Raw genomic sequence first — 27,485 nt, 5'->3', positions numbered from 1 at the left:
CGCTGTGTGTTGTTTCAGTTCCTGTTGCTTTAGCAGTTTTTATGATTCACACTGTAGTGTTGATTTAAGGAAATTTCTTATTTCATATATATATACACTATATTGTGATATATGCACTGTAGGCTCCCTATTCAAAAGATAAGAAACCTAGACTTAATGTGGAGGTGGAGGTTTTTAAGTTAGTCTCAAACTAATTTAAATGTAGCCAAGTTCTTTTTTTTCTTCTCAAAAGCAATACAGTTCTTCGTTTTTTGTTGTGCATATGATTAGGTATTAAAAACAGGTTTAATGAAATATAATATGGAGTCATTTTTGAAGTCATCATAAAGACTGAGTATGGTGTTATTACGATTATGCAGTTTGATGCTCCGGCAAAATACCAAAATCAATGACAAGACATCACACACAATCATATTTGCAGATTTTTTTTTATTGTTAGATTTTAAAGGAAGTTAAGGTAGACAGTCTTACAACAAACATTATTTAGATTTAGTTGACAAATAGCAGAGCAGGTTTGATTATTATTAAGCAAAGCTAAGCTAATATTGTAATGTATTACCAGCCAGAAACTGGTCAAGGAGTAGAATCCTCAGCCTGACTGTGTTTCTGGCTTTGCAGGCTGCTCCCCCGACTCTCCAAGCAGGACCCCATTTCTGGTGTGGAACACTTTGGCCAGAGACGAGCTCATGGGGGAGGGAGCATAATCCTGACACTGTGCACCGCTGAGACTTGGGGCACACTCCACTATGTACGAGAAGAAGAAGGTTCCATGTTTCAACATGCAGCTGTCACTCACTTTTCCCTTTCGCAGAGCGAAGGAACACTCGCCAAGCAGGTCACTGTTCCAGTAGGTATCCTCATCATAAACTTGGAACGTCAGCATGTTCTTCATGTTGATAGTGATGGCTCCAAACTCAAAGGACTCTGGCCACTTAGGATTATCATTGTCACTGATGATGATGGTTCTCTTGTTTTGATCACCATAACTCACCTGCACTGAACCATCCGTCTTTGTCCACATATCACCGTACAGATCCACTGCATAGAGCCCAAACACCCTGAGTGTTGCCAGACCTTTCCCAGCAGGACAGCAGTTAGACTTGATGTTCTGGCTACTGTCGCAGACGCAGTCACAGGGATCTCTTTTGTTGGATCTGTGCCCTACTTGACAAGATTCAGAGCATTTCTTCAACACTGCGTTTCTCTTGATGTACTTCTCCACCTCTCGCTTCAGTCCGGCGGTGGCAGGATGACTGCTCGGCAGTATGGTGTGCAGTGGCTTTATGTTGTACCGGACCACATCAGGCGTGTTCTTCAGTGAGCTGAGCCATGTGTTATAGACCGATGGGTTTGACTGGCCTTCAAACAAGATGTCAGCAGTATCGATGTGTCCACCGATGACCTCTGTGTTCCTCTCATTAAATGTACTACTAAAACTCTGGTTGGAGCCTAAACTCTTTTTCTTTGCCTCACAGTGTTTCGTCATGGCATCAATTTTGGCAGAATTTGCAAAACTAGCAGAAGCTTCAACTGACAGACAGTCACTGATGTCGGTGGCTGACAGGCCACTCATGGTTGCCTGACAGGTCCTGACAGAAGTGATGGCTTTTATCTGGCCTCCAAGAGCCACTTGTGTGATGTAATGTGTCCCATACGTGTCAATCATGTCACGGTAGGATTCTTCAGTGGCTGGTGCATATCGAGGAAGGGAGTTGATGGCTGACTGAAAGTCAGGACTCAGTGGAGGATGTGTAGCCAGTCGATACCTGACAAGCAGGAAACATTAGACTTACTAACATTTAATAATGACGTCACTCACTTTTACCAGTGGACACTTTTCTGAAGCAGAAAATATCTGTATTCTCACCAACTGCTGAAAATTATTGAAGTATCTAAAACTTTGCTAAAATGATAAAAACAAAGCTGAATATAAGCAAACAGTTAAGGCTTACAGCTAAGCAGTTTTGTTGCTTTGTTAAGTTGCTGAAAAATTGTACAACTGAATGTAGCTGCAGAAAAAGCAGAAGCAGTTGAATTACAAATTAAGTAAAGTTGTAATAGATTTGGTGAAATTGAAGAACTGAAAAAATGGAATATAGCTGAACCTTTCAAAATACATATTACAATTAAATTTAATTAAATTAGTTGAGAAGGTAGAAGTAGAACGTCAAATTGAGAAAGGGTTTTTTATTATTTTAATTATTATTATTATTATTACTATTAAAAGTTTTATTAATTTATTATGGTCTCCACCAGACACTTTATTATTTCAATTCAATTAAACTACATAATCAACTCATTCATAATTTCCCGCTTTCAATTTTAAAAGGTTTGGCAGAAATATACTACAATACTAAAAAAAAGTCTCATTAACTGGCAAAAATTAACAAGTCAGAAGATATATAGATGATGACATTGACTTGGGCTTTTTTTAAAGGATTTGTAGGCAGTTTTGTAGGCAGTGCATGTGGTTAACTGCTAAACTGAAAAATTGTCAGCTCTAGCTTTAAACAGAGCTTAATATTTGCAAAAGAAGCTGAAGAAGGTAAATTTCAATTGAAGATAGTGCTAGAATTGTTTTGTCACCGGTGAAAATGAATGAAGTATCTAAATCTTGGTTAAATAATAAAAACATAGCTGAAAATATGCAACCAGTTAAAGCTTACAGCTAAGCTGTTTAGTTTTAAAGTCCTGAAAGAATAGCTGAAAGTTGCTGCTAAATATTACAATTGCTGTAAATACTGTAGTTGTGCTGTCGACAGCATTCACAGTGATAAAGATTAATATATCAATACTGTGAAGGTTGTTGACAGGTCCTCGACAGAAGCTTTTATCCTCCTTCAACTCACCTATAGAAGCTGCAGGAGACACAATGACGAAAGAAGTTGTAGCGGTCCTGTTTTGACTTCTGCATGCCGAAGGCAGCGTCTCTGGAGTGGGAGCCTCCAAGGCCGACCCCCACGGTGACACTGGGATCTACTGGGATACTGAGGCCAACTTTCCAGTCGTTGGACACAGACGATGTGGAGTCGTTGACCAGGGTTTCAACAGAATCATATACTATGCTTGAGACCTTCAAGGTGCACTTGGGCAGAGCTCTCCAGTCCACCACAGCTGCAGGAACCTTCTGCTTCTCCCTGTTCATGTAGCTGTTTCTGTACATTTTGCAGGTGCCATTACCAAGGTTCCACTTCTCAGTATCAATAACATAAGCCCCTTTACGCTCCATCGTGACAATGTCAAAACCTTCTCCACCCAGATTGTAACCAGGGACAAAGTGAGCGTGTTCACACTCCGGTGGTGTCCCAGTGAAGCTGGCACTGGAGGACAGACACAGACGCCCCCACGCCCCCCACAGGAGCAAGACGGGCCACAGCTGTAGCATCTGTGGAACAAAGGTCAGAAAACAGAAAACAGCATTAAAGAAACCATTAAACAAAGCACACTAAGTAAAGACAGGGTTTAAGTGGATGACACATAAAACAAACACAGTGCTTACCATACTGTGTCTGTTCACATTTACTGTAGGTCTGTCCAGCAGCTACAACTGTCAGATAATTTTATAGTGTTGATGTGAAGGTGGAGCCTTAAGCATTTGATATTTTCACGCATTTGCATTTAGCTGCAATATGCAATATGTGGTCAAACCTCTAGCTCCCTTCCTCCGTTGGCTGCAGCGCTCAAAGCGTGCTCAATGTTCGACTATGACCTTTGAGGCCTAAAAGGAGCAGCAGCTGCTTTCAGGCAGGATTACTAATATTTGTCAGATGTTATTTTAATTCTATATTTCAGTGATACTCTAAGTATAGCATTTACTTCAACTAGTGGTCTAGCAGCCTCCACATTAACACAGAACAGCTGGTTGTAACTAATAACACTGACACAGGTTTACCTTCACAAGTTGTAGTAAAAGTTACAGCACCAAGTCAACATATGTGTGATAAAATGTACAGTAAAATGTTAGACTTGTCATCATGTTCATCATCTTGTTTCAAACTATGACACATGAATTGACTAGTGCACTACATTTTGTACAAAACGTAATCCCCATGTAGAGCTGACTTATGGCCTTGTGGTGAGAGGGGACTGCAGGCAACTCTGTGAGGCTCTTGGGTCGACTGTTGTTACATTCCACCTACAGTACCTTTTTACGTTCCTTATCCACAGGTCAGAATGGACCACAGCCTCAGAGCTTCTATTGCTGAAGGGGCCGGTACCAGCAGGCCATGAGGGCTGTGTCTTGGCTAGTTCTAGAACAGCATGGCTACTGTATGTCGGTGTGGGGGCTACAAGTGCCTGCCTGCAGCTCAGAAGCATCTCATACTGAAATGGAAATAATGACGACAGAAGAGACCTTCACAATTACCTAAACAGACTAGAAATGAATAGATGGCGCCTCCAGAGGTTTCTGTTGGAAAATTGTTCTCTCTGTGGAGGCTGCAATTGAAAAAAAGCTCAGATGAAACTGAGCATGAATGAGCAGTGGCATCTGAACATTTGTAATCCTTTTGCTTTCTCTGCATTAATGTCACATGGCCTAAATGAGATCATCGTCCTAAAAGCAGAACAATGAAACAAACGAGATTCAAAGAGATAGATGAATTGTGTTAAAGTCAAATGTTGAATACTACTTTGCTTCTAGCTGATGATCATATGTGTTCTGCTTTATGTTCACTCAACAATAATTCTTGTAGGAGTTCTTTGGGTTCTCTATCTAATTTTACTGCGGCACCTGCATGACTGATGGCGTTTTCAATCAGTAAAACAAGCAAAGAGACAAAACAGGAGCTTTGATGCAGCTTTGATCAACTGTAAGAAATCAATGAAGCGGCTAATCACAACAGGTGATTACAACAAATGTATGACAATAAGCAAATGATAGAAACTCATATCATACCCAATTTGATACTACACATGAAACGTTACTGGTGAATTTAAACATCACTGATTCTGATCTACAGACATGCAGTGTAAAGTCGTTGCATGTATTGTAGGACTTCCTGTGTCACATAACGACACTGTGCTCTGTGTTTGGGAGGCAAGTTTGCAGATGCATCCCACATATTTTTCAAATCTAACATTTAAATTAGCTTCATGCTCAAAAGCGAACCTTTATGAGAACAACCAGAGGACGCCAAAATGTATTTTGCTAGTGAATATGCAGAACCGTCAACAGCACATGGTTTGAAATGTCTCACTTATTTTTATTTCACACTTCACATACAGTATCTGTCATGTGTTTAAAGCAATTTACAGTAATGAGAAGGTTCAATTTTGCAATGAATAATTACATTTAGCAGTTATAGACACCACAAAGAAACACAGACACATTGGGCTTCTTTGTGTATTCCAGTTACTGTTTTTTCCAGCTTTATCAAGCTGAAACCTTAATTAATTAGAACTTAAATCTTGATTCTAAATATGTATATACTGTACAGCAGTAGGCCCACAGATGTGTTGTTGTCTAACCAGTGGCACAACAGAACCACGAATACTAAACATATACTGTAAGTACTGTATTTGATTTCCCTCAGCTACAGTATAACGGCTACAGCTCTGTCTGTGTTGCTTTCGTAGGTACATAGCTGTTTTCTGAAGAAATACCGTCCATCTATGAACCAGATTACTGTGCCGGACACGATGACATAGACTCCTCTAAAGAGGAAGTGTTGTTCTGCTCGCTTGTGGTTAGAGCACAGGCGGTTTCCTTTTATAGTATTGATAATTGCACCCCCTGCTGCTGCTCCTCCTCAGTTCTTCCGCCGGAAAAATTGCATTTTGGATTTTTACCATAGCCTTTTCAACATTGTCAAGTGGAAACGTGACCTATTGCTATCAGATGTTTTAGGTAAACTGTTGAATTTTAGAATAATTGTTCCTTGTATGTTTGATTATTTCATTTTTTTGCATATTTCTTTCTTGGTACATTTCAATTAGTCCAAAGGCATAAATCGTATTGAAGGAACACCTGATTGGGTCCCAGCAGACAAATGAAGCTCTGCCACATGCATTGCAGCCTTTTTAACAGTTTTATTGGAGTTTGTGTCTCCCTTTCGTCAAAACTAAAGTATTTGTACAAGCCCTGTGTTGTATAAGAGACACAGAAAGCAGGCTGATCATGCGCAGACGGGCTGATTATACTGCAAAATACTGCAAAAAAAACACACTTGTATCTGCTCTGGAAAACTTGTAAGGAAACAAAAGGCATATAAATTGTTTGTGCATGTACTTCATGTAGTAAACTGAACGTGTGCAAGACATTATCATGCAGACCTTCATACACAAGATAATACACAAGAGCGGTAACGAGAGGTTACCAGAGGCTGGCACCTAGATACTCATTTCAATCGTTGCAACTCAAATAGATTTCCAAGAATTATCAGTTAGTAGAAAACAAAATGTGGATGTTATTGTTAGAGCATCAAGCCCCTAGAGGTTGGAGAAGCTTCACCCCCACAGTACCAATACTCTGAGAAATACTTCACTAACGTCCAGTCTATAGCACTAATCAAAAAGTGGATAGGAGCTTTACTCTGTGTTTGAAGGTGAAAATCTCTTTTCCAGGGAACTGGTGTATCAAAAGTGTGCCTACAGCAATGATGTTGAAGCATTTAATGAGGCAGACAAATGATGGCAAAGTGTTGTTTCCTTGCTGTATAATACCTCACAGAAAGAACAGCATTTCGTGAGAACTGGGGGTGGGTGGAAGATAGTTTGCATTTTGTCTTTTAATGTGGTCATTTGCACCTAGCTCCATCGAGACTGAAAGTGCGTTACTGCAACCTCGAAAAGGAAGTAGGCGAGGCGCATTGTGACAGCTACAGAATCTACCTGTTAAGCCTCAGTATTTTGACGTTGCACTTCATGTGTGAAAAAGACGGAAACCTGTGAAAGAAACCATTTTTAAGCTTTCTTTGAACACTGCTGTTTCCATGGACTCTGTTGGACTGTACTACAAATTTAAGCGGATATATTGGCATTGGTACTCGTTGGATGACAAGTTTTGGAACTAAGAAAAAGAGGAACAGAAGAACTGATATCAGCGTGATCCTTGAAACATCCAAGGATATCTTGCTTGTTGGATGAGGGATTCTTTCCTGAGACAATGCCTGTGATTGTGCTGGAAGCCAGTGACTTCATAAGTCCGCTGTTTCTGGTGAGGACATTGGAAGTCTTATCTAGCTGTAGCACATTCAGTCTTGTGGCCTCGCTGGAACCTTCCGAGTTAAACAATAACACAGCTCACAGCCAACACTTCCACAGATTCTGGTTCTTCTGCATGTTTACCTGGGGCTTGTTCTTCACCCTCACACTTCTCATCCACATACTCAGTGTCATTCAGTTTCACAGCCTCCTCCCAATTTCTTGGAAAAACCTGACTATGACAGTGGCAGTGCTGGGCGCGATGATGTGTCTCAGTGCCTCCTTCGTTTTCCCTTGGTTCATCGTGGATCATCAGAAGGTGTCGCCACGCATGGTGATGGCAGCGGTGGCAGCCTGCTTCACGTTTGTGGCCTACAGCTCAGAGTCCTACATCCTTCGCATCCAGACCCATGAACAGAGAGGCTATATGGGCAGCATGCCTGGGCTTCTCAAGATACTCCAACTTTGGGGAGGGTGTCAAATGATACCCCTGGCTGTGGAGATGACCTGTGGACAGCCTAGGCAACCTTTCTGGCAGCTTTGGGTTTCCTGTGCCTCATATAGTGTTTGTATCTTTATGTCTTTAGTCACCCTTGTGGTAATACTCGGTGACTTTGCTGGGCGATGTCCCCTGCCTTTTGACAAATTTTTGGCTGGGTCCAGTATGATTGGGGTGATGCTCTACATGGTGGCCACTGTGATTTCTTTCACCAAAGTTATGCAGCTCAAGTATAACAGTCACAGTTATGGCTTGGTTATTATAGAAGCTGTGCTTGTCAGTATTACTCTGTTGGTCTATACTGTGGACCTTGCCTTCTCCATCAAACTGTTGTGTGACAGGAGTCATACATAGGGGAACATATAACATTAATTTAAATGTGTATTAGAGATTGTATGAAACTGTCTTTTCTACTTGTTTTGGTAAAGTCAAACTGAATTGATGCAGTCCCAGGTTTTTATTTTCGGATCTGTGACTTGTAACTACGTAAAGTAAACTGAATATTAAGCAAAACTATGTATACAGCTGAATAGTGTATTTATACTGTTTTACTGATATTTGAAAAGGCTATGCTGCATGTTCTGTGTAGCTCAAGTGTGCTACCATCATCATAGACAAACTTATACTTTAAGGGCTAAATGAATACAGTATGTTGTATTCCTCACTGGTAGCAAGTAAGCAAATAGTAAGTAAAGATTAAAATATAAACATGTTTAATTTGCCTACATAAAAGGAATAAACAAATGCCAAGGATAAAGTTTAAATATTAAACCTCTGTCTCATTGTTGAAAAACCAGCATTTCTAGTTTTTTTTTCCTTCACACACTTTATTATACAAACAGAGCTACAGTGAATTATAATTACCATTGTATTTAAACACTGTCCTTTGTTAGTAGCTAGAGAAAAACTTGTGTATCTTATTACAAATTAAAAATACATTACAAATACTATGTTGAATCACAATAAAAGTATCTTGTAGATTACCCTCATGTTGCTATTTGTTAACTCTAGATGGCAACACTGTCATTAGTATCGACTGTTAAATCACTGGCCTGGACTTTTAACTTAGAAAAAAGCAAATTTGGTTTATAACCACAATTTAACTTTATCAATATGCCCATGTTTCTGCTTATTTTTACCACTAGACTGACAATCTATCTAGAAAACAATGTGCAACGTTATTTTACCTTTCACACGTTAAACATCTGCGCTCGTCTGCTCTAGGCCTGGAGAGCTGATTCGTCGATATATCGAGCGTTGACAGTCGGCGGCCCAGCTCAGCCAGCCATCCTGCTCACAGGTCTTGATTACTCTGGCCTTAGTAAACTCCAGCGTTTTTTTTCCTTTAAGGAACTGTGTCTGGTTAGCTAGTCAGTTGTCAACAGGCTGCGCGAGAAAACGAGCAGTTGGAACTACTTGGAACGTGGAGAAGGAAACTGACAAATAAACCTGTTCCGTGGACAAAAACCGCTGATCTTGGTTGTATCCAAAAACAAAACAGGCCGTTTTCTCGCGGTAAGCTATACAGACCTTTAGTAGGTTTGAAACATATTGTGACTCTAGTGAGCTGACTTCGGCCAGCGTGGACGGTCAAACTAACAAGAATTCGTCAACAAATTGAGGGGAAACGTGTCTTTTTCATAACGGCTCAATGTGTGTAGTTTTCATGATTATGAAGAGTCTCACTAACGTCATTAGCTTATCTTTCCTGCAGCACTAGACGGGCAGGTTTCACTGGTCCTTCTTATTAGGTTTGCTATTAACACCTGGCAGCTTAGTGTCGGTTGATAAAACTTATTACAGCACTCGTATGTTCACTCCTAGTTAAGCTGGTGCTTTTTATTGCTTGCCATATGGTTCGACAAAGCCCACGAATGTAATGCTTATCACCAAGAAGCAAACACACTCCCTTTTTAGTGCTCAGTCATTGTGTTTGTGTTTTACCATCTAATTGCTGTGCGTTTCGTTTTCTGGCTGTGTGTTCCTCAGAAGCCCCCTGGGCCTGGCCGACATGCGAAATCTGACTCTGCCTTAGGCAGACGCGAGTCCCAGGCTGGGTTGAATGGCATTGAGCGTACAAGGTAAGCACTTTGCCAGTAAATTTGAACTCCTTATTGATCCGTTTTCTGAGCTACAAATGACCTCAGCGAGGGCAAAGTCCAGATAGATGGAAAAGGGTGAGGAGAGAGACGGTGGATAAACAAACGCAGAAGACTGAAGAATAAATTAAGAATCAAAGTTACACAAAATCACTATGTAGGACTCTAATCTGTGTAACACAGACATATGGTATCAAATGACCATGCTGCATAGGAATTATCACTGCAAGGAACAGGTTTGTCATCAGCTGTCTGCTAAATGCCATTTTGAAAGGCCACAGGTTTCAGGCTGTAAACTGTTTTGTACATAAATCTAGGCCAAGGCCTGCTGTGCAACATGTGGACCTATACACTACACATATCTTGAAGTGTTGCTGGTTAAATATTGTAAGTTACTATGCAAACTAGTGAAGTACTAACAGTGATCTGCCAGTTTTCAAATGAAATTGTTGTTAAACATCAAATACATTCACTGATAATTTTAACACTTATATCTAGTGAACATCCGACACGTCACATTAGTCTACAGTACAAATGTTCTGTAAAAAAAAAAAAAATCTGAAAGAAATTCCATAAAATGCTAATACTGTATGAACTGTTTTCAATCTGTAAACAGGCTATGATTATGATTTATTTAGCACAAAATCTGCTGAAGCGCTCTGCACTCTCATCTCCAGGCCATGACACACTAGACCATGCATTTCTGTGCAGTTGGTGCTAAACTTTATTCCTTTACTTTATATATATCTAATTTTGCCTAACGTTTGCTGCTATTGGCTATTTGAAGGTGCTAACAGTTGTTTGAGTGTCAAATTTGCGTGAAACCTGAATCATTTAATCTATCTGATCTTATTTAATCTAAATAAATCATGTTGGGTTTTTATTTTATCACCATACTTTATTGGAATAATTTATTGGAATGGTTATACTGTAAAGTAAATAAAATTTTTAATGGAATGATTTCATGCAAAATTCTATAATGAATATAACTCTACTTGATTATTACTCATTTCATTTTTAAATAGATTTTTGTAATCCTAAATTTAATAATAATTTTTTTAAATATTTTATTTACACTTTCCTGCCATGTCTTGGATAAAATATAGTGCTATGATTACCCTGTGTGAGTGTATCACTGCAGTCTACCACCTGTCAAAGACAGGATTTAGGTTTGGAGCAGCAGGTGCAGTGAGGGGTACAGTATGTATATGGTGTTTCTCAGCAGTCTATCTAAATGATTTGGAGAAGACCAGACCTTCAATTACTGTCTGTGAGAATGTGTTTAAAATAGATGTGCTTTAGTGTGCGCTGAATCTCAACTGTTCAGAAAGGGATTGGGTTAGGGATTTTGGTTACTAAATGGTTCGACTACTGCCTTTTTCTTTTAAGAGAGGAGAGCACCAGTCAATAGTCACCATTCAGCAAAACAGAGATAATGATCTGATTATCATTTTCTGCTAGAAACTGGGTGACGCCTACGTTGACTGTACACCTGCTCACAGATATGACTCATAACGTGGGCTTCCAAGCTGCCAAACCTATTTTTATACACTTGAAATCAGTCAGCTTGCTTACTTTCATAACCACTGAAATACTGACCGTTACTGGAGCATCAGGCCAAAGTTTCAGCCTGACTGGCAGCTGAAATTACTGGCATGTCTCCGGTGCTTCTCTCATTCTGTGCTCATGGTGCAGTGTATAATTTTACGATTGTCATAGTAATCACTTGTTACCTAAGGAGAGAGGCAGAATGGAAGTGGGAGGTGGAAACATGTATAAATATAGTCTATCTATAAATATTACTTCTGAGCATTTCTATAATAAAAGGAGGCATTATTCCTGATTCCTCTTGATGTGACAGGCAGAGTAAAAACTGCTGGAATCAGACTCGCTGCGCGTCACTGAATTTAGTTAGAATTTGAGCCCCGAGGAACAGTGAAGTAATCTTTTTTTTTTTTTTTTTTTTTTTTTTTTTAAAGATTAAAGCCATTCTTTCACAATTTCAAGGGGTCTGCAGATTAGTCTGGAACACAGTAACATAAAAGAGCCCATTTCAGTTTCCCATAGCAGCTCTCACCTGACCAGCTAGACAACAGTCTAGCTTTTTCTTTGCTGTTGAGAAATGTTTGTCCAATTTCTTTTGCTTTGTCTAACACTGATTACTGTGAATGTACAGCACTTTCACACTAACTAACAACCTATATGCTAGCAGGACGTGTGGCTAGCTGCTGGCTACAGTAGATGACTCAGACTTATTAAAACTTTAATCTTCAAACAGACATGACTTTCACATTTAAATTAAATAAAAGTGTCGTCAATGAAGACCCCAGGTAAATGTGGTAACAGAGACTGAATCCTTTTATGAATCTAAAGCATGTCGACAGGTTTCTATACATGGTCGGTGTCACAGTTTTGTCAGTGCAGCTGCCAACGAGGTCATTTAAAAGTAATAAGGGCTTGTTCCCAGGGCTAAGCGGTGACATGAAGAGTGCATTATTTACTACAGACAACGTCTGGGTTAGTGAACTGGCTGGTTGGCAGTGGGCGGGGTCCTCTGTTGCCGTTTCTCTCCCCGTCCTTTTTTATGGTTGTTACTTAACTCTTTTTAGCTTCCCAGTTTTGGTGTAGACTTTGTCACATGCTCTCCACAAGGCAGTGAATTTTCACTGTTCTGGTCTTGAGCAGCTGAGCCATTGCAGGCAATAATTGAGCAATCCTGAAGACATTTTAACAATGTTTCCTCATACCAGCCAACATGAAGCTTGAATATTGGAATGGAAGGAAGACAACAACCTGTAAGATTTGCTGGTTTTCTTTTGAGAAGTACTGGTAAAAAAACACTTTTCACATTTCTATATAAAATTAATGCAAGTCTATGTTGGTTTGGACTAATGGTTGTATCAGGGAAATCCTTTTAACCATACAGTATTTGGACCTGTGAGTGTATGATGTGTTCTAGTTATTGCAAGTGGCATAGTGAAATATCAAACGGCTAGATGTCTTTATGGACATCATGTTTTTTTAAGTTGTCCACAGCACAGAGGTTTATATTATTTTAGTCCTCCAGTCATGAGACTCATTCACACATTAGAAACTGTAAAATTACATTTCAAAGCAGCACAAGATGTTCTTCTTTCTTTTTTTACAGCAGTAATAAACAGTATTGGTACTTTGTGTTTTGTGTAGGCTAAGAGCAGTGCACTATTCCTCCAAAAGCAATCTCATACTCTTACCTTTTTAATTCATGATGGGTATAGAGGGTTGATCCACAATGTCACTCGAACAATTCAGTCCCTGCCTGTTTCACCAGTTTGTCAGCATTCTTGAACACTTTCAGTTCTGTTGGCCTGCTGTTGTTTATTTGACTCCAGAAGCTGCAGTGTGAAATGACTCTCTTACCACAGTCTTACACATGCACACAAACATGCTCATGCCAGCAAATAGGGAATTTAGGGACATGATGGCATTTTACATACCTATGATACTGTATGTATTCATATAATAATAATAATAATAATAATAATAATAATAATAATAATAATAATAACACTGTTGCTTAATCTATTCAGTTTGAGCACAAGACAAGGTTTCAATGCAAAGCGAAAATACTGAAAAGAGCGCTGTACTATGTTGTGTCATTGTCTAGAGATGTACTGTATCACTGTCGGTAAAGCTGTTAGCTTTGCAACACAACTCTGCTGCAAGCAGAGGGAATAGATGCTCTTATTGCACAAAAAGCCTTTCCTTCCTAGGCAACCGGGCTGACATTAAGGGGTGTGGGATTTCATCATATTATTCACCAGGGAGTGTGTTTGTCTTTCAGTTAATTTTCTTTTCTTTCTTCTTTAGCTCATCTTAACTGTTTCAGATTACATCAAATGATATCAAATACACTGGCATGTGGTGCTGACTTTACAAAAAGTCACTGGTAGGATGACTTGCAAAAATTACATTTATCGAGTTGTAAGCCAGTTGGGCCAGTCCTTTTAGGCTCATGCTGTGGACATGAACGTAGGGAAGTTAACTAATTCTTGCTTATGTAGTCCTAAGAACTTGAACTTGTTTGGACAAGAACTCTGATTACATCCATGATTTCTTGTTGATAATGATAATGGTCAAGAAACTAGCACAATTGCAGTTCTGTTCATTGTTACAAATTAGCAGAAAAGATTGGACTCTCCAGCCAGTCCAAGGCTCTTTGGCAGTTCGTCATGCAGAGTGCATCTAGCTGGGCAGAGTTAATAAGTTTAGGGAAAAATGGAACAATTGTCCTTGTTTTGGGCAAAACATCATATGAGCTGTGTCTGCATAGTAAACACAATGTGTTACTCAAGCTGTGGGGAAACTTTAAATAGTCACCAAAATAATTTAATAGGACTGTGAGCATATAAAATCCATTTTTTTGGGAATTCTTCTACTCATTTTCCATTTTGATAAATTAGCCAATCCTGTCTAAGAACGATTTGTCGTATTTCTTTTTTTTCCTACGTCGATGGTAAACAGGACACTAGAACCACCTGCTATCGTGCCCAGACCAACGCAGAATATCAAAACAGTATTTCTGACACACACAGTTAAGGTGGAGCTGCAGCATAGCAACCATCACAGACAGTAATGTGCTCCTGTGACACAGAGAGCTACTACAGTGTTACATGGTGCTGCATGGACTCAGGTCCACATAGAGTGGTCTTCTACAGTGTCAGACTCTCCAGTTAGAACCGTGAGGTCCACTCATTCATTCATTTCTTGCTTTGGCTTTTAATGGGCCATTAGCAGGCCGTTAGCCTCTGGCTTTAGTTAAACAAGAAGAAGCTGGATGTTGTGACCTGTAACTGCTATGACATCATACGCACTTCTGTAAGAGGCGTGGCAATGAACGTGACTTCTAAAACAGCATTTTCCACCGGCGTGCTGGAAATACAGAAACCTTATTGAGGCATCAGTGCTCAGTTCTCTAGCATTGTTTAGCATGAAAAGGCATGTGCCTTTTTAATATGAAGATGAATGAGGCACAGTTTATACTTCCCTGACAATCACATCTGCTGTTGTAGGCTGGGTGTTTTATGCAACACTAAATCTGTTACTTTTCAAAATGTTGATGTCGAACGCCCATCATTTATATTCTTGAATATTAACGTCTGACATGAATTAATTCCAAGAATTTACACTCAAACAAGAATTTAATATCTTCTTATTTTGTCTATTTGAGGACCCACTTTTCCTTCAGTGCATTTAGCTTCTGTTTTAGTTGGATACTTCCTTCTTACATGTATTTTAGGAATAAGAAAACCTACATGATGACACATGCAGAGAATTAATGTGACCTTCTGTTGAAATGAATTACTGTCATTGATGAGGCTGTATGCCACAGAGATGCCCTTATTGTTCTTCTCAAACAAGCTGTGCTTTTTTAATTTTTTTTTATTGTAACTCCTCTTTGAGTGACTTTTCATTACATTGCATTCCAAACGATCAGTTGTCCTCATTCTTTTTCTCTCAGGTACCAATCTTTTGTATATATCTCTGTAATGATTGTTCTGCAACTTGATACTGCGGAGTTAATGTCTTCCTACTCCAATTATATTAGTTAGCATGTCAAGATATTATTCCATCCTGTCCTTTCTCTTTCCGTGGCCCAGAAAAAGGCTCTGGGATTACAAGACATCAGGGTACTACACTGTCAGTGGGTGTCCACACCTGAAAAAGCATGCATTAACATGGAGAAGAGCAGTTCACTATTTGCCCGATTTCAATTCTGATCTATCTATTTAAATAGCATTTATTTGTGAACAATTATTTTATAGAGCACAAAGTCATACATCTTATCACTAATCCTTATGAGCTGTTGGCAAATATTGTTACGTTCTATTTGTGTGTTCAAACAAAATCATGCTCCAACCGGTGGGCTTTTAGAATGGCCATATTGTGTTGCTGGATAATTGAAGGCGGCTAACCAGGCACAGAGGTGGCTGGCAGGGTGCCTGGCAGGGCAACAGCCTCACTCACTCATGTGACTCATGTGACAATGAGTGATCAAGCTGAATCTGTGAGTTAACCAGCATTACCTCATGCCACCTCTGTTGCCTGGATAAAAGACCAAATGTGCCAAATGTCAACAAAACATTATAATAATTTACATTTTAATCTAAGGTATGCCTTTAAATATAACGCTTGCTAGTTAAACTCTGTCTGCTCACAAATGATTGTAGGAATAATGATGAATATTGAATGTCAACTGTGTCCTAATCTGAAACACTTGGAGTTGTGTGGCAGGGGGAAGTAAGCACATAACATTTGATATCCATTCAAAGGTCACACAACATGGACCAAATCTCTATGAATTTGGTGTTGGATCTTTGTCATCCACAAACTGCTTATACACCCTTACTCATTGTCCTACACCTTGAGGAACACCGGGCCCATTGCACCAGTGTTTATAATCACTCTGAGTTACTTCACAGTATTATTATTTCATAAAACCTTTACAGCCATGCAGTTGGTTGTTTTTGTTTGATTATACAGTATGAATGCAGCTTTTATCTTGTTCCTGATATTCTTCTAATGAGAACATATAACAAAGTATCAAGACAAATCAGGCTCATATCAGTCAGTTCTTTTTTTATACATTGCATTTGGATGAAGTTCAGCCTATCATTGACCAACATGATAGTACGGGGTTCAAAAAAGTTTCTGTCACCTGTATTACACTCCGTTCTCAGGCTCTGGGCTTTTTTGAAAGCCCTCTGCATCTACTACTGTATGCTACTCACTTACAAATACGATGGGTTGATATTGTGAAAAGCATAAAGAATTACTGGTAGACATCATGTCACATGACTTGATTTAACCCTGTTTTTACTTGTTTTATTTGTAATTGAGTCAATACTCAGTATTCAGTACTGTAGCCTCTTTTATGCTTCTTTATTTTGCCCTAGTTTTGCTGAACTAATGCTCGAACGGCACTTTCCAGGAATTTGCAATCCCCTCAGACCCACAGCCCACTGCAAAATATTATCCTCAGTTTCTCTCATTACACAATGTAATGTAACTCGATTGAATATCTGGACTTTGACTTTATTGTCTCTGGACATCCTATGAAAACCTGTGTTGAAATACAGTTTTTATTTTATCTCGCACTTAAAATTGAGTTGTGAATATTTCTCAGCACTATAGAGATCAGTGACCAGTGTGCCTTAATGCAACAAGTGAAGCTTGCTTTTTTTCAATTTTGAAATTTTCAATTGTTCAACACAATAAAATATTTTTATTTAATCATGTCTTTCACACAACAATGCTTTAGAAATATAATGTACTACTGTGCTTCTTGAAAAGTAGTCTTTAATTAAGTAATACATAATTTATATTTAATTTTCTTAAATGGTTTGTGTGAAATGTTTAAGAACATTATTAAATGATTTGCACTATACCTAAATACAATATTTATTTACTTCACTGAAATGTTTGACAAATAACATCATCATATTCTGAAAGGAAAAAAAATCAAAAAAGGCTTGATAAACTTGTTGATAAACTGACTGGTTACCTGATCAATGTCTTTCTCTTAATTGGCAGATTGTGACTCAGTGGGAGTGCTGCAATGACCAGTCGGCAGTTCAGCCATGCATCAAGCGCTCACGACCCAGACAAACCGCCACCTACTCTGGCCCCCAAGTTGCATGTGCATCGATCACCGTCAAAGGACACAATCACCATTCGCTTCTCTGCTTTTGGGAAGGAGGAAGAGGATGAGGAGGAAGAGTTGTATTGTACAACAGCCCCCTCCATCCCAGTCACTCAGGATGACTCAAACGTTGTTACAGCTGTAGAGGCAAATGAGGAGATGTTTCAAGGGTCGTCACTGGATGTTGCTGCTGAGGTTCCTGTTGATTTGGAATCATCCAGACTTACTCCTCTTTCTAGACATCGTACTAACGATGCACCCACACAGACCTTCTCAGCAAATATTGTTGAGCAGAAAGGCTCAACTTCTAATGCTTCGCCTTCTAAATCTTTAAGCTTTCCCTCCAGTGACAAACCATTTTTAAGTTTGGTTAAGTCTATCTCCTCTGATGCTGAGGCTCGTGACGGGGTCTCATCTGTTCCTGCTCCAACAGTGAGGCACAGGCATCTCATGAAGACTCTTGTCAAGTCCCTATCTTCAGATACATCCCAAGACTCCTCCTTTTCTGCACCATACCGTCTTTCAGAATCCCGTCTTAACCTGCAACTCTTTAGGCAATTTATACCATCTGCTACAGTGTCGACTGCTGTTGATTCTAAAACTGCCCCTTCCTCTCCGCTGACATCGCCAGATAATCGCAGCTTCTTCAAAGTCTCCGATGTTGAGGCACGCATTGAAGACACCAAACGTCGCTTTTCTGAAGTCATTTCTGAACCATTCCAACTTTTGACTAAGATCATGGATGAAAAGAGTGGCAGCAATATTTACCGGCCCAAGACCCTTTCTGCCAGTGCCTCAGAACTCACCAGCGAGGCAATCAACGGTCACCTTGAGAGTAACAACAACAACTATTGCATTAAGGAGGAAGAGGGAGGTGAATGGGAGGCTGAGAGCCCCAACTGCAGATCTTCTGTTTCACTTGAATCAGTTTCCTCCTCTGTTAACACTAAGAGCCCCAGCAAATCACTGTCCCTTTCCATGTCACTGGACAAATGCTCTATGTCTGCTCTTGCCAAACAGGAGGACGAGGACTTCTGCATCTTATACAGTGATGATTTTGAAACTTGTACTGACACTGAAGGTGATGGTGCTAATAGAACTGATGAAAGTGGAACTGACAGTCAGATTAAAATGCCAGTAAGTGGTAGCACAGAACCATGCAGTGAAGATGAATTGGAAAATGTTGAGTTGGTACCCAGTGTTCCATACTATACTCTTGTTGCCCTTACTGTGCTGGTGTATGGGTATTTTGTATTACCTCTGCCAAGTTACTTTGGAGGAATGCTGCTTGGGATTGGCCTGGGATTCCTTGTAGCCATTGGTGTTGTGTGGCTCACAGGACCAAATTCTTCTAAAACATATTTTAGGTGCGATAGAAAGCTGTCAAACATCACCAGGTTGGACATTAAAGAACCGGAAATCTATAAGGTCAGTGAATCATTTCTGTCCTTCATAGATTGATAATAGTTTTTTTAATTCATCTTATGCCACATACCTCTGTTTGCACTGTCTTTTGTCTGGAATTGTAAACAAAACTATGTTTAATTATTCCAGGGCTGGATGAATGAGATTTCAAACTATGATCCAGAGACCTACCATGCCACACTGACACACTCCGTGTATGTCCGACTGGAGGGCTCCGTCATTCGCCTTTCTAAGCCCAATCACAACATCGCCCGCCGTGCCACACACAATGAACCAAAACCTGATGTCACTTACATCAGTCAGAAAATCTATGACCTCACCAACAGCAAAGTATGTTGCCCAACTTTTTCTTTAGACTGCATTATGTCCCCTTACAGCTTTGGACAGGTTATATGAATGTACTTAGACTCAATTGCTCATCTGTGATAATTACTCATTAATTCTTCCTATGGCTCTTCCCTCAGGTATATCTAGTGCCTAACAGCCTGGCCAGGAAGCGTGTATGGAATAAAAAATACCCTGTGTGCATTGAACTGGCCAAGCAGGATGGCTTCATGTCAAAGGCAGAGGGGCACAGGTGGGAAGCCAGCGAGGGCACAAGCTTGACAAGCAGGGAAGACGGCAGTGGAGGAACACTGGAAAAAGGAGCTTCAGCTTCATCCAGCAGAGATGTGACCCTTTATTTGTTCGGAAGGACTGGAAGAGAGAAAGAAGAGTGGTTTCAGCGATTTCTTTCAGCATCCAAACACAAGACAAGCCTTAAGAAAACAACCAGTTTTGCAGGAATTAAGAGCGGTAAGCAAAACTGATCTTGTTCATCCTTCTTTATCCTTGTAAGCGAACCATGTTTAGCAGAGATTATTTTATGGTACACTTGTACAGTATTTGATACGTGGAGTCACAAGCAGACTTCTGATGTTCCAAGTCTAGTATTGTTATATCAGAAGCAGCATCAAATACTGTATGCATTATCACTTCTCACCTCTTTCTTATATTTGCCGTGGCCCACAGCTCAGAGCTCCCACAGTCGCAGCAGCAGCCGCAGCAGTCTAGACGAGACACTGGTGCCTCAGCCCAAATCAAAGGACCCCTCAGTTTCCTCTGCAGTGGCAGGCAATGCCAAAGCCAAGCTGCCTTTTGACTACAGTGTCTATATGGCCTCCATATTGCCAGAACAGGCAGCAGTTAGCTCTGTTGCTACCAGCCCTTTCGTCCAGAGTCCTCAGAACAGCCCTGGGGCAGACAAAAAGGTAGCATTAGCATGTACGTTATATTTATGCTAATAACATTTAGTTTCTTTTCTCACCTGCAGTATTTTTAATCTTTAGTTTCAGACCACCACTTCAAGTCAAGCTCATCCAAGGGAAGAGGATGAGGCTGTTGCTTGGGTGAATGCAGCTCTTGGCCGTGTCTTCTGGGACTTCCTGACTGAACCCCATTGGGCTGAAGTTGTCTCCAAGAAGATTCAGATGAAGCTCAGTAAGATACGGGTAAGTGGAGCAGAGCCATTAATTACCTGTTCCTCTCAAATTGGTTGAAACTGAAATGGACAGACATGAGAAGAGGTTTTTGTATAGAAGAATTTACAAATCTGCTTCTTGTAGATTTTAGGGACCTCAGGTGGCCAATACTGAATTCATAAGCAAAGAGACAAGATAAAAATATCTTATCCTTTTCATCTGTTTATTTCTTTCTTTATACTAACTTTTTACTTTTTGTGATTGTCCACAATATACATTGAAACAGTAACAGCAGATAATATTGTTATTAGTATTAGTTTAATGGAGAAAAAAAATCTAATTTTGGTCCACAAGGGACTGAGAAGTATGAAGCACCTTCAGTAAAGAAGAACATGCAAAATCTTATTTGCCCTTCCCTTAGAAAAAAAAATTAACAGCATGTCTCTCTAGGGCTCTGAAACACAAAGACAGTTTTATGCAGGTAATACAATAACAGCTACTGTGTGTTCCACAGGTTTTGTAGTTCATAACATTTCTGTATTATTTGTTCATTTGCAGTTGCCTTACTTCATGAATGAGCTAACGCTGAATGAACTGGACATGGGCTCTGTCACTCCCAGAATCCTTGGTGCATCCAAACCCTCCATTGACTATAGAGGCAAGAGATCTTTTTTTTTTTACCTATGTGTAAAACACGCTCAGTAACACAAAGTCAGTCCATTAACATGAACTGTCATCTACAATTCTGTCATCTAGGGCACATTTGATTGTTTTATAGGTTTAAAAGTTCTACTACACCCAGGTTAGTTTGCTGTGTCCACATTGTTGATAACATGCCAATGCATGTGCTAATGCATGCCTACAATCTAAGTAAGCTTAGAGTAGTGTTGAGTACAGCACCAGGACAGATATTCTGTAGATGCTGCCTCCAGAGAGCAGGTACAGCGGAATTTAACCATCTACTGAAAATGGATATAAAAATTGATACTAGACAATCCAGACATGCAGTGGCTGTGGAAGAGATGCCATTCTTATTATCCCAAATATGTGTATCATCAAATCCTTTTTTCTGTCAGTTTTCCAAAAATAAAGACTAAAAGATGTATGGCACTTTTTCACTACTGCAGAAAAATAAATCAGATACTGTACTTACCTGCCAGTGAATATGTTATGTTATCACATAATATACAGAAATCTAGTTTGTCCATCCAAACATGAATAGGATGAATAAATTGTGGTTTTGCATGCAGCATAATCAACAATTATTTCAGTAGAGCATCAACTTTGAATCATCTGGCTTGAATGCTGCTTCTGTTCCCCAATGAGTAATACTTTTCCGTGCTATGTGTCCTACTGTAGTTCTGTCCAACGCCGTTCAGACTAAAATCTGGCATACTGTAACATAAAAGTCTTAGTCTGTCTTGATCTGATCTGTTTTTAGAGTAAAAAGGCCTAAAACAAATATACTTACGAAATACAATCCTTATTTTCATTATATAAATATAATAATAATAAAGTTTCTATTGCTCAGGTGCCTCTAAAGACAATCAATCATGCTCAGTCATAATTATAAATAAATAGTAAGAAAAACCAAAGAGTGCTAAGGCCGCTGAACCTGTGTGCCACCAATACAGGAAACTGTTCAAACAGGAAACTGTTCAGAATAGCCAACATTAATAGTTGGTTGCATTCATTCATAATGGATTCACAGGTAAAATAGGGTTTACTGTCTATCACACTGGCGTATTGTCTAATGGCTGCTCAGCATGTTATACTCGTCAGCCATCAGGTTTTGTTATTTTCACTGTAAGGTTAAAGAGCCGTGTTCTCTGTAGGCTCTCTCTCATCTGGCTTAAATAAAGAAGAAACCATTTCCTTCCAGAGTGTGACCAAGACTGGTCAGCCGTTTACTGGCCTGGTGCAAATGCAACATGGCCTGTTGTATTTGATTTATTATGAGGACATCTTTTCCCCTTACATAAAACCGAGCCTTGTTTACAAAAATGCAGTGGCATTTGTTTGGTTTGTGAACTCGTAGCTTGCTACAATATAATCTAACTCTAAGCACTTTAGGAGGTATTATGGCTGTCTGTGGGCCGAATAGAGTGAGTCTTAGCTCTGTGAGGTCTGTTGTTCTGATTTTTAATTGTTTACTGTTTTTTGGTCTGTCTAATTCTCACATCAATTTCTCACATCTCCTGGGTTCTTTCTAGTCTTCTTCCTCTTGCAACCATTCTCCTTCATATTATCTTCCTGTTTGTGTCCTTACTTTTAAATCTGTCAGCTTTCCTCATGCCTGTGCTGAGTCACCATCACTCATAACCCTATAATGAGAACTTAGGACCTTCTCGCTGTGAGGCGACACCCACCACCGTGCCGCCTACACACTCGCACCTATGGACAATTTAACTTTGGAGTCAGGGTTCTACTCAAAACAAAGCCAAAGTTTGATTGATTAAAGATATTAAAGACAAACATTCACTTATGCAGAGAGTGGTTGCATTGTCCACTGTATGCTCTGGTTTTCTGTATTTCACCTCATTGCTTGAAATATGAACTTGGAGCATTATGGATCAGTAAACCACCAATAAACCCCTTTGTTTCTCTGACTTGTCTCTGCATACTCTTTCTTAGATTTCAGTTTTTTGCATGCACAAAAGCAGTAATCTTGCCCGATTTAGACAAACATTGCTCTCTAAGCAGTTACAGTATGATTTCATGTAAGCCCTGATCTACCAGCTTACACTGACTCTCCAAAATTTCCAACACTGAACTAATAAAATTCAGTGCCTTGGATAATTCCAGACCTACAGTAGGCTAAACCAGACCTACCATGTTTCTCAGGACAGGTGGGTTAAACAATGGCTGATGGGTTCAGCTGAATCTGCGTTTTTCACTCAGCTGTCTATTTTTATTTACCTCGGCACATACAGGGCACATTGTCTGTCTGCACTGCCCTCTTGCTCTGTGGTGATAATGAGTATATCTGATTGGCTTAGAATATATTATAGCTTCTTACAATCTTAAAACTCTCTCAAACTTCACTTTGTTCAGCTTTCCTGCATTATGATATGCTTTGATGCCTCCCAGTGGTGCACCAAAAAACTACACCAACATGGATCTCTAGGTCTAAGACAGGTGTTCCAGAAAGACTAGGTTGTTCTCCGTTCATAATCTGTATTTAAGACTCATTTTATAATTTGTTTTGTGCAATGAAATTGTGTTGTGGGGATCAGTGAGCTTGAAAACATTTTTACATATGTTGGTAGATATCTAATTACCGTTAATGTGTGTTTATCTTGTTTCCCTTTTTAATCTTGTTGTCGTATCAAGGTTTTATTCTAATCCCTGTGTGTCTCTCAGGTCTGTGGTTTGACTTGGAGATTTCTTACAGTGGCTCATTTCTGATGACCTTGGAGACCAAGATGAACCTCATTCGCCTGGGCAAAGAGGGCGAAGGTGCCCGAATAGGGGACCTTGGCAAAGAAGGGTAAGACATACTTAATAGCATAATGTATGTAATATGTATAATGTACGTCCCACTGTGTTCTGTATATTTTCTTTTATGTGTTCTTCTTTTATTTCTTCTTCTGATATTCCCTCTCTCCTCTCTGGATTCTTCTTTTAACAACTGGTAATTGGATATATTTCTTCTCATGGTGAGTTCTGACCGATTTTTCAGAAGCTTCTCAAATCAGTTCTCATTGTTTCCTCTTATAGATTTTTCCCTTTTAATTTTATTACCCCAGCTAATGCCTCATCTCATTTAACGTGTGTACTGTTTGATCATAGAACTTTTCCTTTCAAGAATCCATCTTCCACAAAGATGAAACACTTACATGTCAGACTAAGTACACTAGGGTTACATGGTTCACCCGGCTTTGCGCCTCTGTCATCTCAACCTTTTACACATACTGTAGTAGTATCTCCTACTGTATATTTTGATTTATTTATTTATTTAGCAATTTTCATCAGACTTGTTATTATGAGCAGTCATGGTGTATCCACACAGCTACTGTATTAGGAACGTCTGATTGCTTAGTCCCTGTTTTTTGTGATACAGTAGATCTCAGGCAAGAAGATAAATGAAACATCATATGTAAAGAATGTACATATATTGGTACATGTGTACATTTATATTTGTGAGATTTCTAATTGATTTGTATTTATTCATGTGGTTCCAGATACAGGCCACGGACTTACTGCTTAGCTGATAGTGATGAGGAGTCATCCAGTGCTGGCTCATCAGATGAGGAGGACTCCTCGGGGGTGTCAAACGAGTCTGTTGGAGCAGAGGGGTGGGTTATAACTTTATATACCTGCCTAATAACCTGCCTGTTTTCAATTACTAGAATTTTTAAATGCCTCAAAAATATTATATTTTAAATGTATCAGTAATAATTCAGTTGCATTTAAATTAATTTCTTCGTATAACAAATTAAACATCTTTCATAGTCAACTTCATTCAAACCCATTGTTTTACTGAATACAGTTTGGTTGGAGGCCACAAGCCGAGCAAGATCATGCGCTTCGTGGACAAGATTGCCAAATCGAAATACTTTCAGAAGGCCACAGAGACAGAATTTATCAAAAAGAAGATGGAAGAAGTGTCAAATACACCACTCCTACTTACAGTTGAGCTGCAGGAACTTCAGGGAACGCTGGCTGTCAACATTCCTCCTCCACCAACTGACAGAATATGGTATGCATGCAAAGCATTATTTTGCTAGTACATAATCTGTGAGGCCATGCATACTTGTGTTGTAAATCATTCATTGGTGTAATAACCTAACTTTTATTAGGTAAACCGGATTGTGTTGATTACTTTCTGTTGCAGGTATGGTTTTAGGACACCACCTCATCTGGAATTTAAGGCACGACCCAAACTTGGAGAAAGAGAAGTCACTCTGGCTCATGTTACTGATTGGATAGAGAAAAAACTGGACCAGGAATTCCAGGTACTCAAACAACTTATCATTTTGAATTTAAAGAGTTGGGGGTAATGTCCTGGTAGCTCAGCAGGTACAGTATTGGCTGAATGTCTCAGGTTCAAGCTCTGCTTCTGGCACTACTGTAGGTGCATCCATGAGCAAAAAAACCTACATAAGCCCCCTGCAGAGACTAATTTCCCTATGTGGGATCAGTAAGGTTCAATTAATATTATTATTATTAGTAGTAGTAATAGTAGGTCAGGAAAAAAAAACAACTAAACTGAGCTATCCAGTATGTAGTACATTACTGTCAGTGTTGCATGACCTAACATCTGCCAAGACTAGTAATCACTGTCTTTTTTTTTATTTATTTTTTTTTTTTACTCTTTTTAGAAAATCTTTGTAATGCCAAACATGGACGATGTGTGGCTGACTGTCATGCATTCTGCCATGGACCCACGCACAGCTGGCGGGCCGTTGGTTAGTCCCCCAGTAGACTCTGAGGCCTCCCAGGAGGAGAGAGAAAGTACCACACCACCATGAGGACAGTTTACAGTATTTTCTGATCTCATAACTGGAAATGAAGTCAACGTTCATAGGTCAGACACAAACACATTACTGTAGTAGGTGTTTTAATTGCCATAGGGAGACTATATGAACGAACAATGTAGAAATGACCAAGGAAACACTACACAGTGAAACTGCAACTTGCTGCTCTTTTCTGTAGTATTTATAAGGTAACCGAGCAAATAATTTGTTTTATATATATATATCAGTGACTCAGACTTCGGGGGTTGATGAAGTTCACAAAGGGTAATATATGAAGATGCAAGTACATAATGTCTTTTGTGGAAGCATTCACCGGATACCTTACTGCCTACAAATGATAGTCTTCTGCTAAGACCAGAGTGTGAGACAGATAGGTAGCCCTTTAGTTACACAAGTGGAGATTTGCACTTCAGTATGACACACTTTTGTAAAATAATAGTGAATGATACCTGTGTGACGAAGCCTAGTTACTTACATTGGTGAGAATCAAGCGAAAGCAAGTTTAAGCAAGCTCAGATACTTCATGGTACAGTATGTTAATTTGCCATTAAACCATTACGTGGCTTAATGTGAGCAGTTATATCAGGTGTTAACAAACAGTATTTCTTTGTGCTGTGAACACACCCTGAATGCTTTTTTTTTTTTTTTGCCAAACCCTGCTTTTATGCCAACAATGCCGTTATCTATGTCTCTCTGGAAATATTTATCAAGAGCCTTCACTATGTAAATTTCTTACTGATAACAAACACATTAAGTGCAATGATAGGGTGCATAGGCTTTAGTATGATCTCTTATATGTCTTACAGTATATTAAAGTGTACGTCTGAGAAGAATGAGTCTATTAAATGTATGTTTGGACATGTTTTATATATGAAAACAGTTTTTACCCACTTGGTTGGGATATGCAAATGGTTGCACAAACAAGTGATTTTTTTTTTTTTGTTATGATTCCTTACAATAAACACTAGCTCATTTTGCATCGTTTTAGATATGTCATTCAGTCAATATACCTGAGTAAACATTTTGAATTTAAAGACTAGCCTTGTAATATATTTGGAAAGACACTTATCGCTATACTTGACTTGTAGTTAGCATTTGCTGAACTTAACATACATTCTATCTGTTAAAGTTATAGCCAAGAGGTTTTTCGAGAGAATATATTTTTTTAGCCATATTTGTAATGTTTACTAAGGTCGTCGTGGCTATTGGTGCCAGATCTCTCTGTCCAAGGTACACATCCTGGATCGATGTTGTATTGTAATATAAAATTTACAAATGCAACACATTACCCGCATCAAAACTTTTACCCAATACCAATTTTTCTGTTTGCCCTTCCCTTATTTTGCTCTTATAGCATTCTAATGCACTGTAACAAAAAAAAGTTTTGGTGTCTTTTACTTCGCTGCATTTTTTTTGAATGACTAAATAAAGGTTATGTTTATATTTTTTGTCTACTTTGAAATAAACAGAATGAAATAAGGTTTTTGAGAATATATGAAGATCATGTCATGACTTGTAATCTGTGAAAAATTAACTTTTTAAAGATTTGGATATAATTGTATGGTCCTATTCAATGATTATTTCTATCTGCCTAATTTATAAAGCAAAATAAATCCTTTGCCAAATGAAAACATATCTTCTGTAATTTCATGCAGAGCAAATTATTACGATCAGATTATTCATTGGGACACAGCAGCT

At 39.2% G+C, this 27,485-nt stretch overlaps 3 protein-coding genes across 6 annotated transcripts; 2 read left to right on the top strand and 1 right to left on the bottom strand.

Moving 5' to 3' along the window:
- Positions 1 to 409: 409 nt before the first annotated feature.
- Positions 410 to 13,115, bottom strand: LOC114847827 (perforin-1-like). Of its 2 annotated transcripts, none has more exons than XM_029138037.3 (3): positions 12,975 to 13,115; positions 2,850 to 3,385; positions 410 to 1,766 (listed from the first exon to the last, which is right to left on the bottom strand). In XM_029138037.3, exons 2-3 carry the CDS (start codon positions 3,383 to 3,385, stop codon positions 590 to 592), a joined length of 1,713 nt encoding a protein of 570 aa, XP_028993870.1. In that variant the 5' UTR covers positions 12,975 to 13,115; the 3' UTR covers positions 410 to 589. The 2 variants fall into 2 exon arrangements, with proteins under 2 accessions (XP_028993870.1, XP_028993782.1); XM_029137949.3 differs by lacking the exon at positions 12,975 to 13,115 and adding an exon at positions 8,830 to 8,998.
- Positions 6,742 to 8,438, top strand: LOC114848024 (myeloid-associated differentiation marker-like). Its single transcript, XM_029138152.3, has one exon. The coding sequence runs from the start codon at positions 7,106 to 7,108 to the stop codon at positions 7,994 to 7,996; it is 891 nt and encodes a 296-aa protein (XP_028993985.1). The 5' UTR covers positions 6,742 to 7,105; the 3' UTR covers positions 7,997 to 8,438.
- Positions 9,015 to 27,422, top strand: LOC114847439 (testis-expressed protein 2). Of its 3 annotated transcripts, none has more exons than XM_029137406.3 (13): positions 9,015 to 9,157; positions 9,632 to 9,723; positions 17,314 to 18,850; positions 18,977 to 19,177; positions 19,312 to 19,642; positions 19,859 to 20,097; positions 20,176 to 20,337; positions 20,866 to 20,965; positions 23,671 to 23,797; positions 24,498 to 24,605; positions 24,800 to 25,009; positions 25,145 to 25,265; positions 25,632 to 27,422. In XM_029137406.3, the coding sequence occupies exons 3-13, from the start codon at positions 17,339 to 17,341 to the stop codon at positions 25,779 to 25,781; spliced, it is 3,261 nt and encodes a 1,086-aa protein (XP_028993239.1). In that variant the 5' UTR covers positions 9,015 to 9,157; positions 9,632 to 9,723; positions 17,314 to 17,338; the 3' UTR covers positions 25,782 to 27,422. The 3 variants fall into 3 exon arrangements, with proteins under 3 accessions (XP_028993239.1, XP_028993074.1, XP_028993154.1); XM_029137241.3 differs by having other exon boundaries at positions 24,492 to 24,605; XM_029137321.3 differs by lacking the exons at positions 9,015 to 9,157; positions 9,632 to 9,723 and adding an exon at positions 12,383 to 12,536 and having other exon boundaries at positions 24,492 to 24,605.
- Positions 27,423 to 27,485: the final 63 nt, after the last annotated feature.

The sequence above is a fragment of the Betta splendens genome, chromosome 1 (assembly GCF_900634795.4).
Source record: "Betta splendens chromosome 1, fBetSpl5.4, whole genome shotgun sequence".
Taxonomy (NCBI): domain Eukaryota; kingdom Metazoa; phylum Chordata; class Actinopteri; order Anabantiformes; family Osphronemidae; genus Betta; species Betta splendens.
The sequence above is the reverse complement of the archived record's forward strand: the minus strand, read 5'-3'. Positions and strand labels throughout refer to the sequence as shown.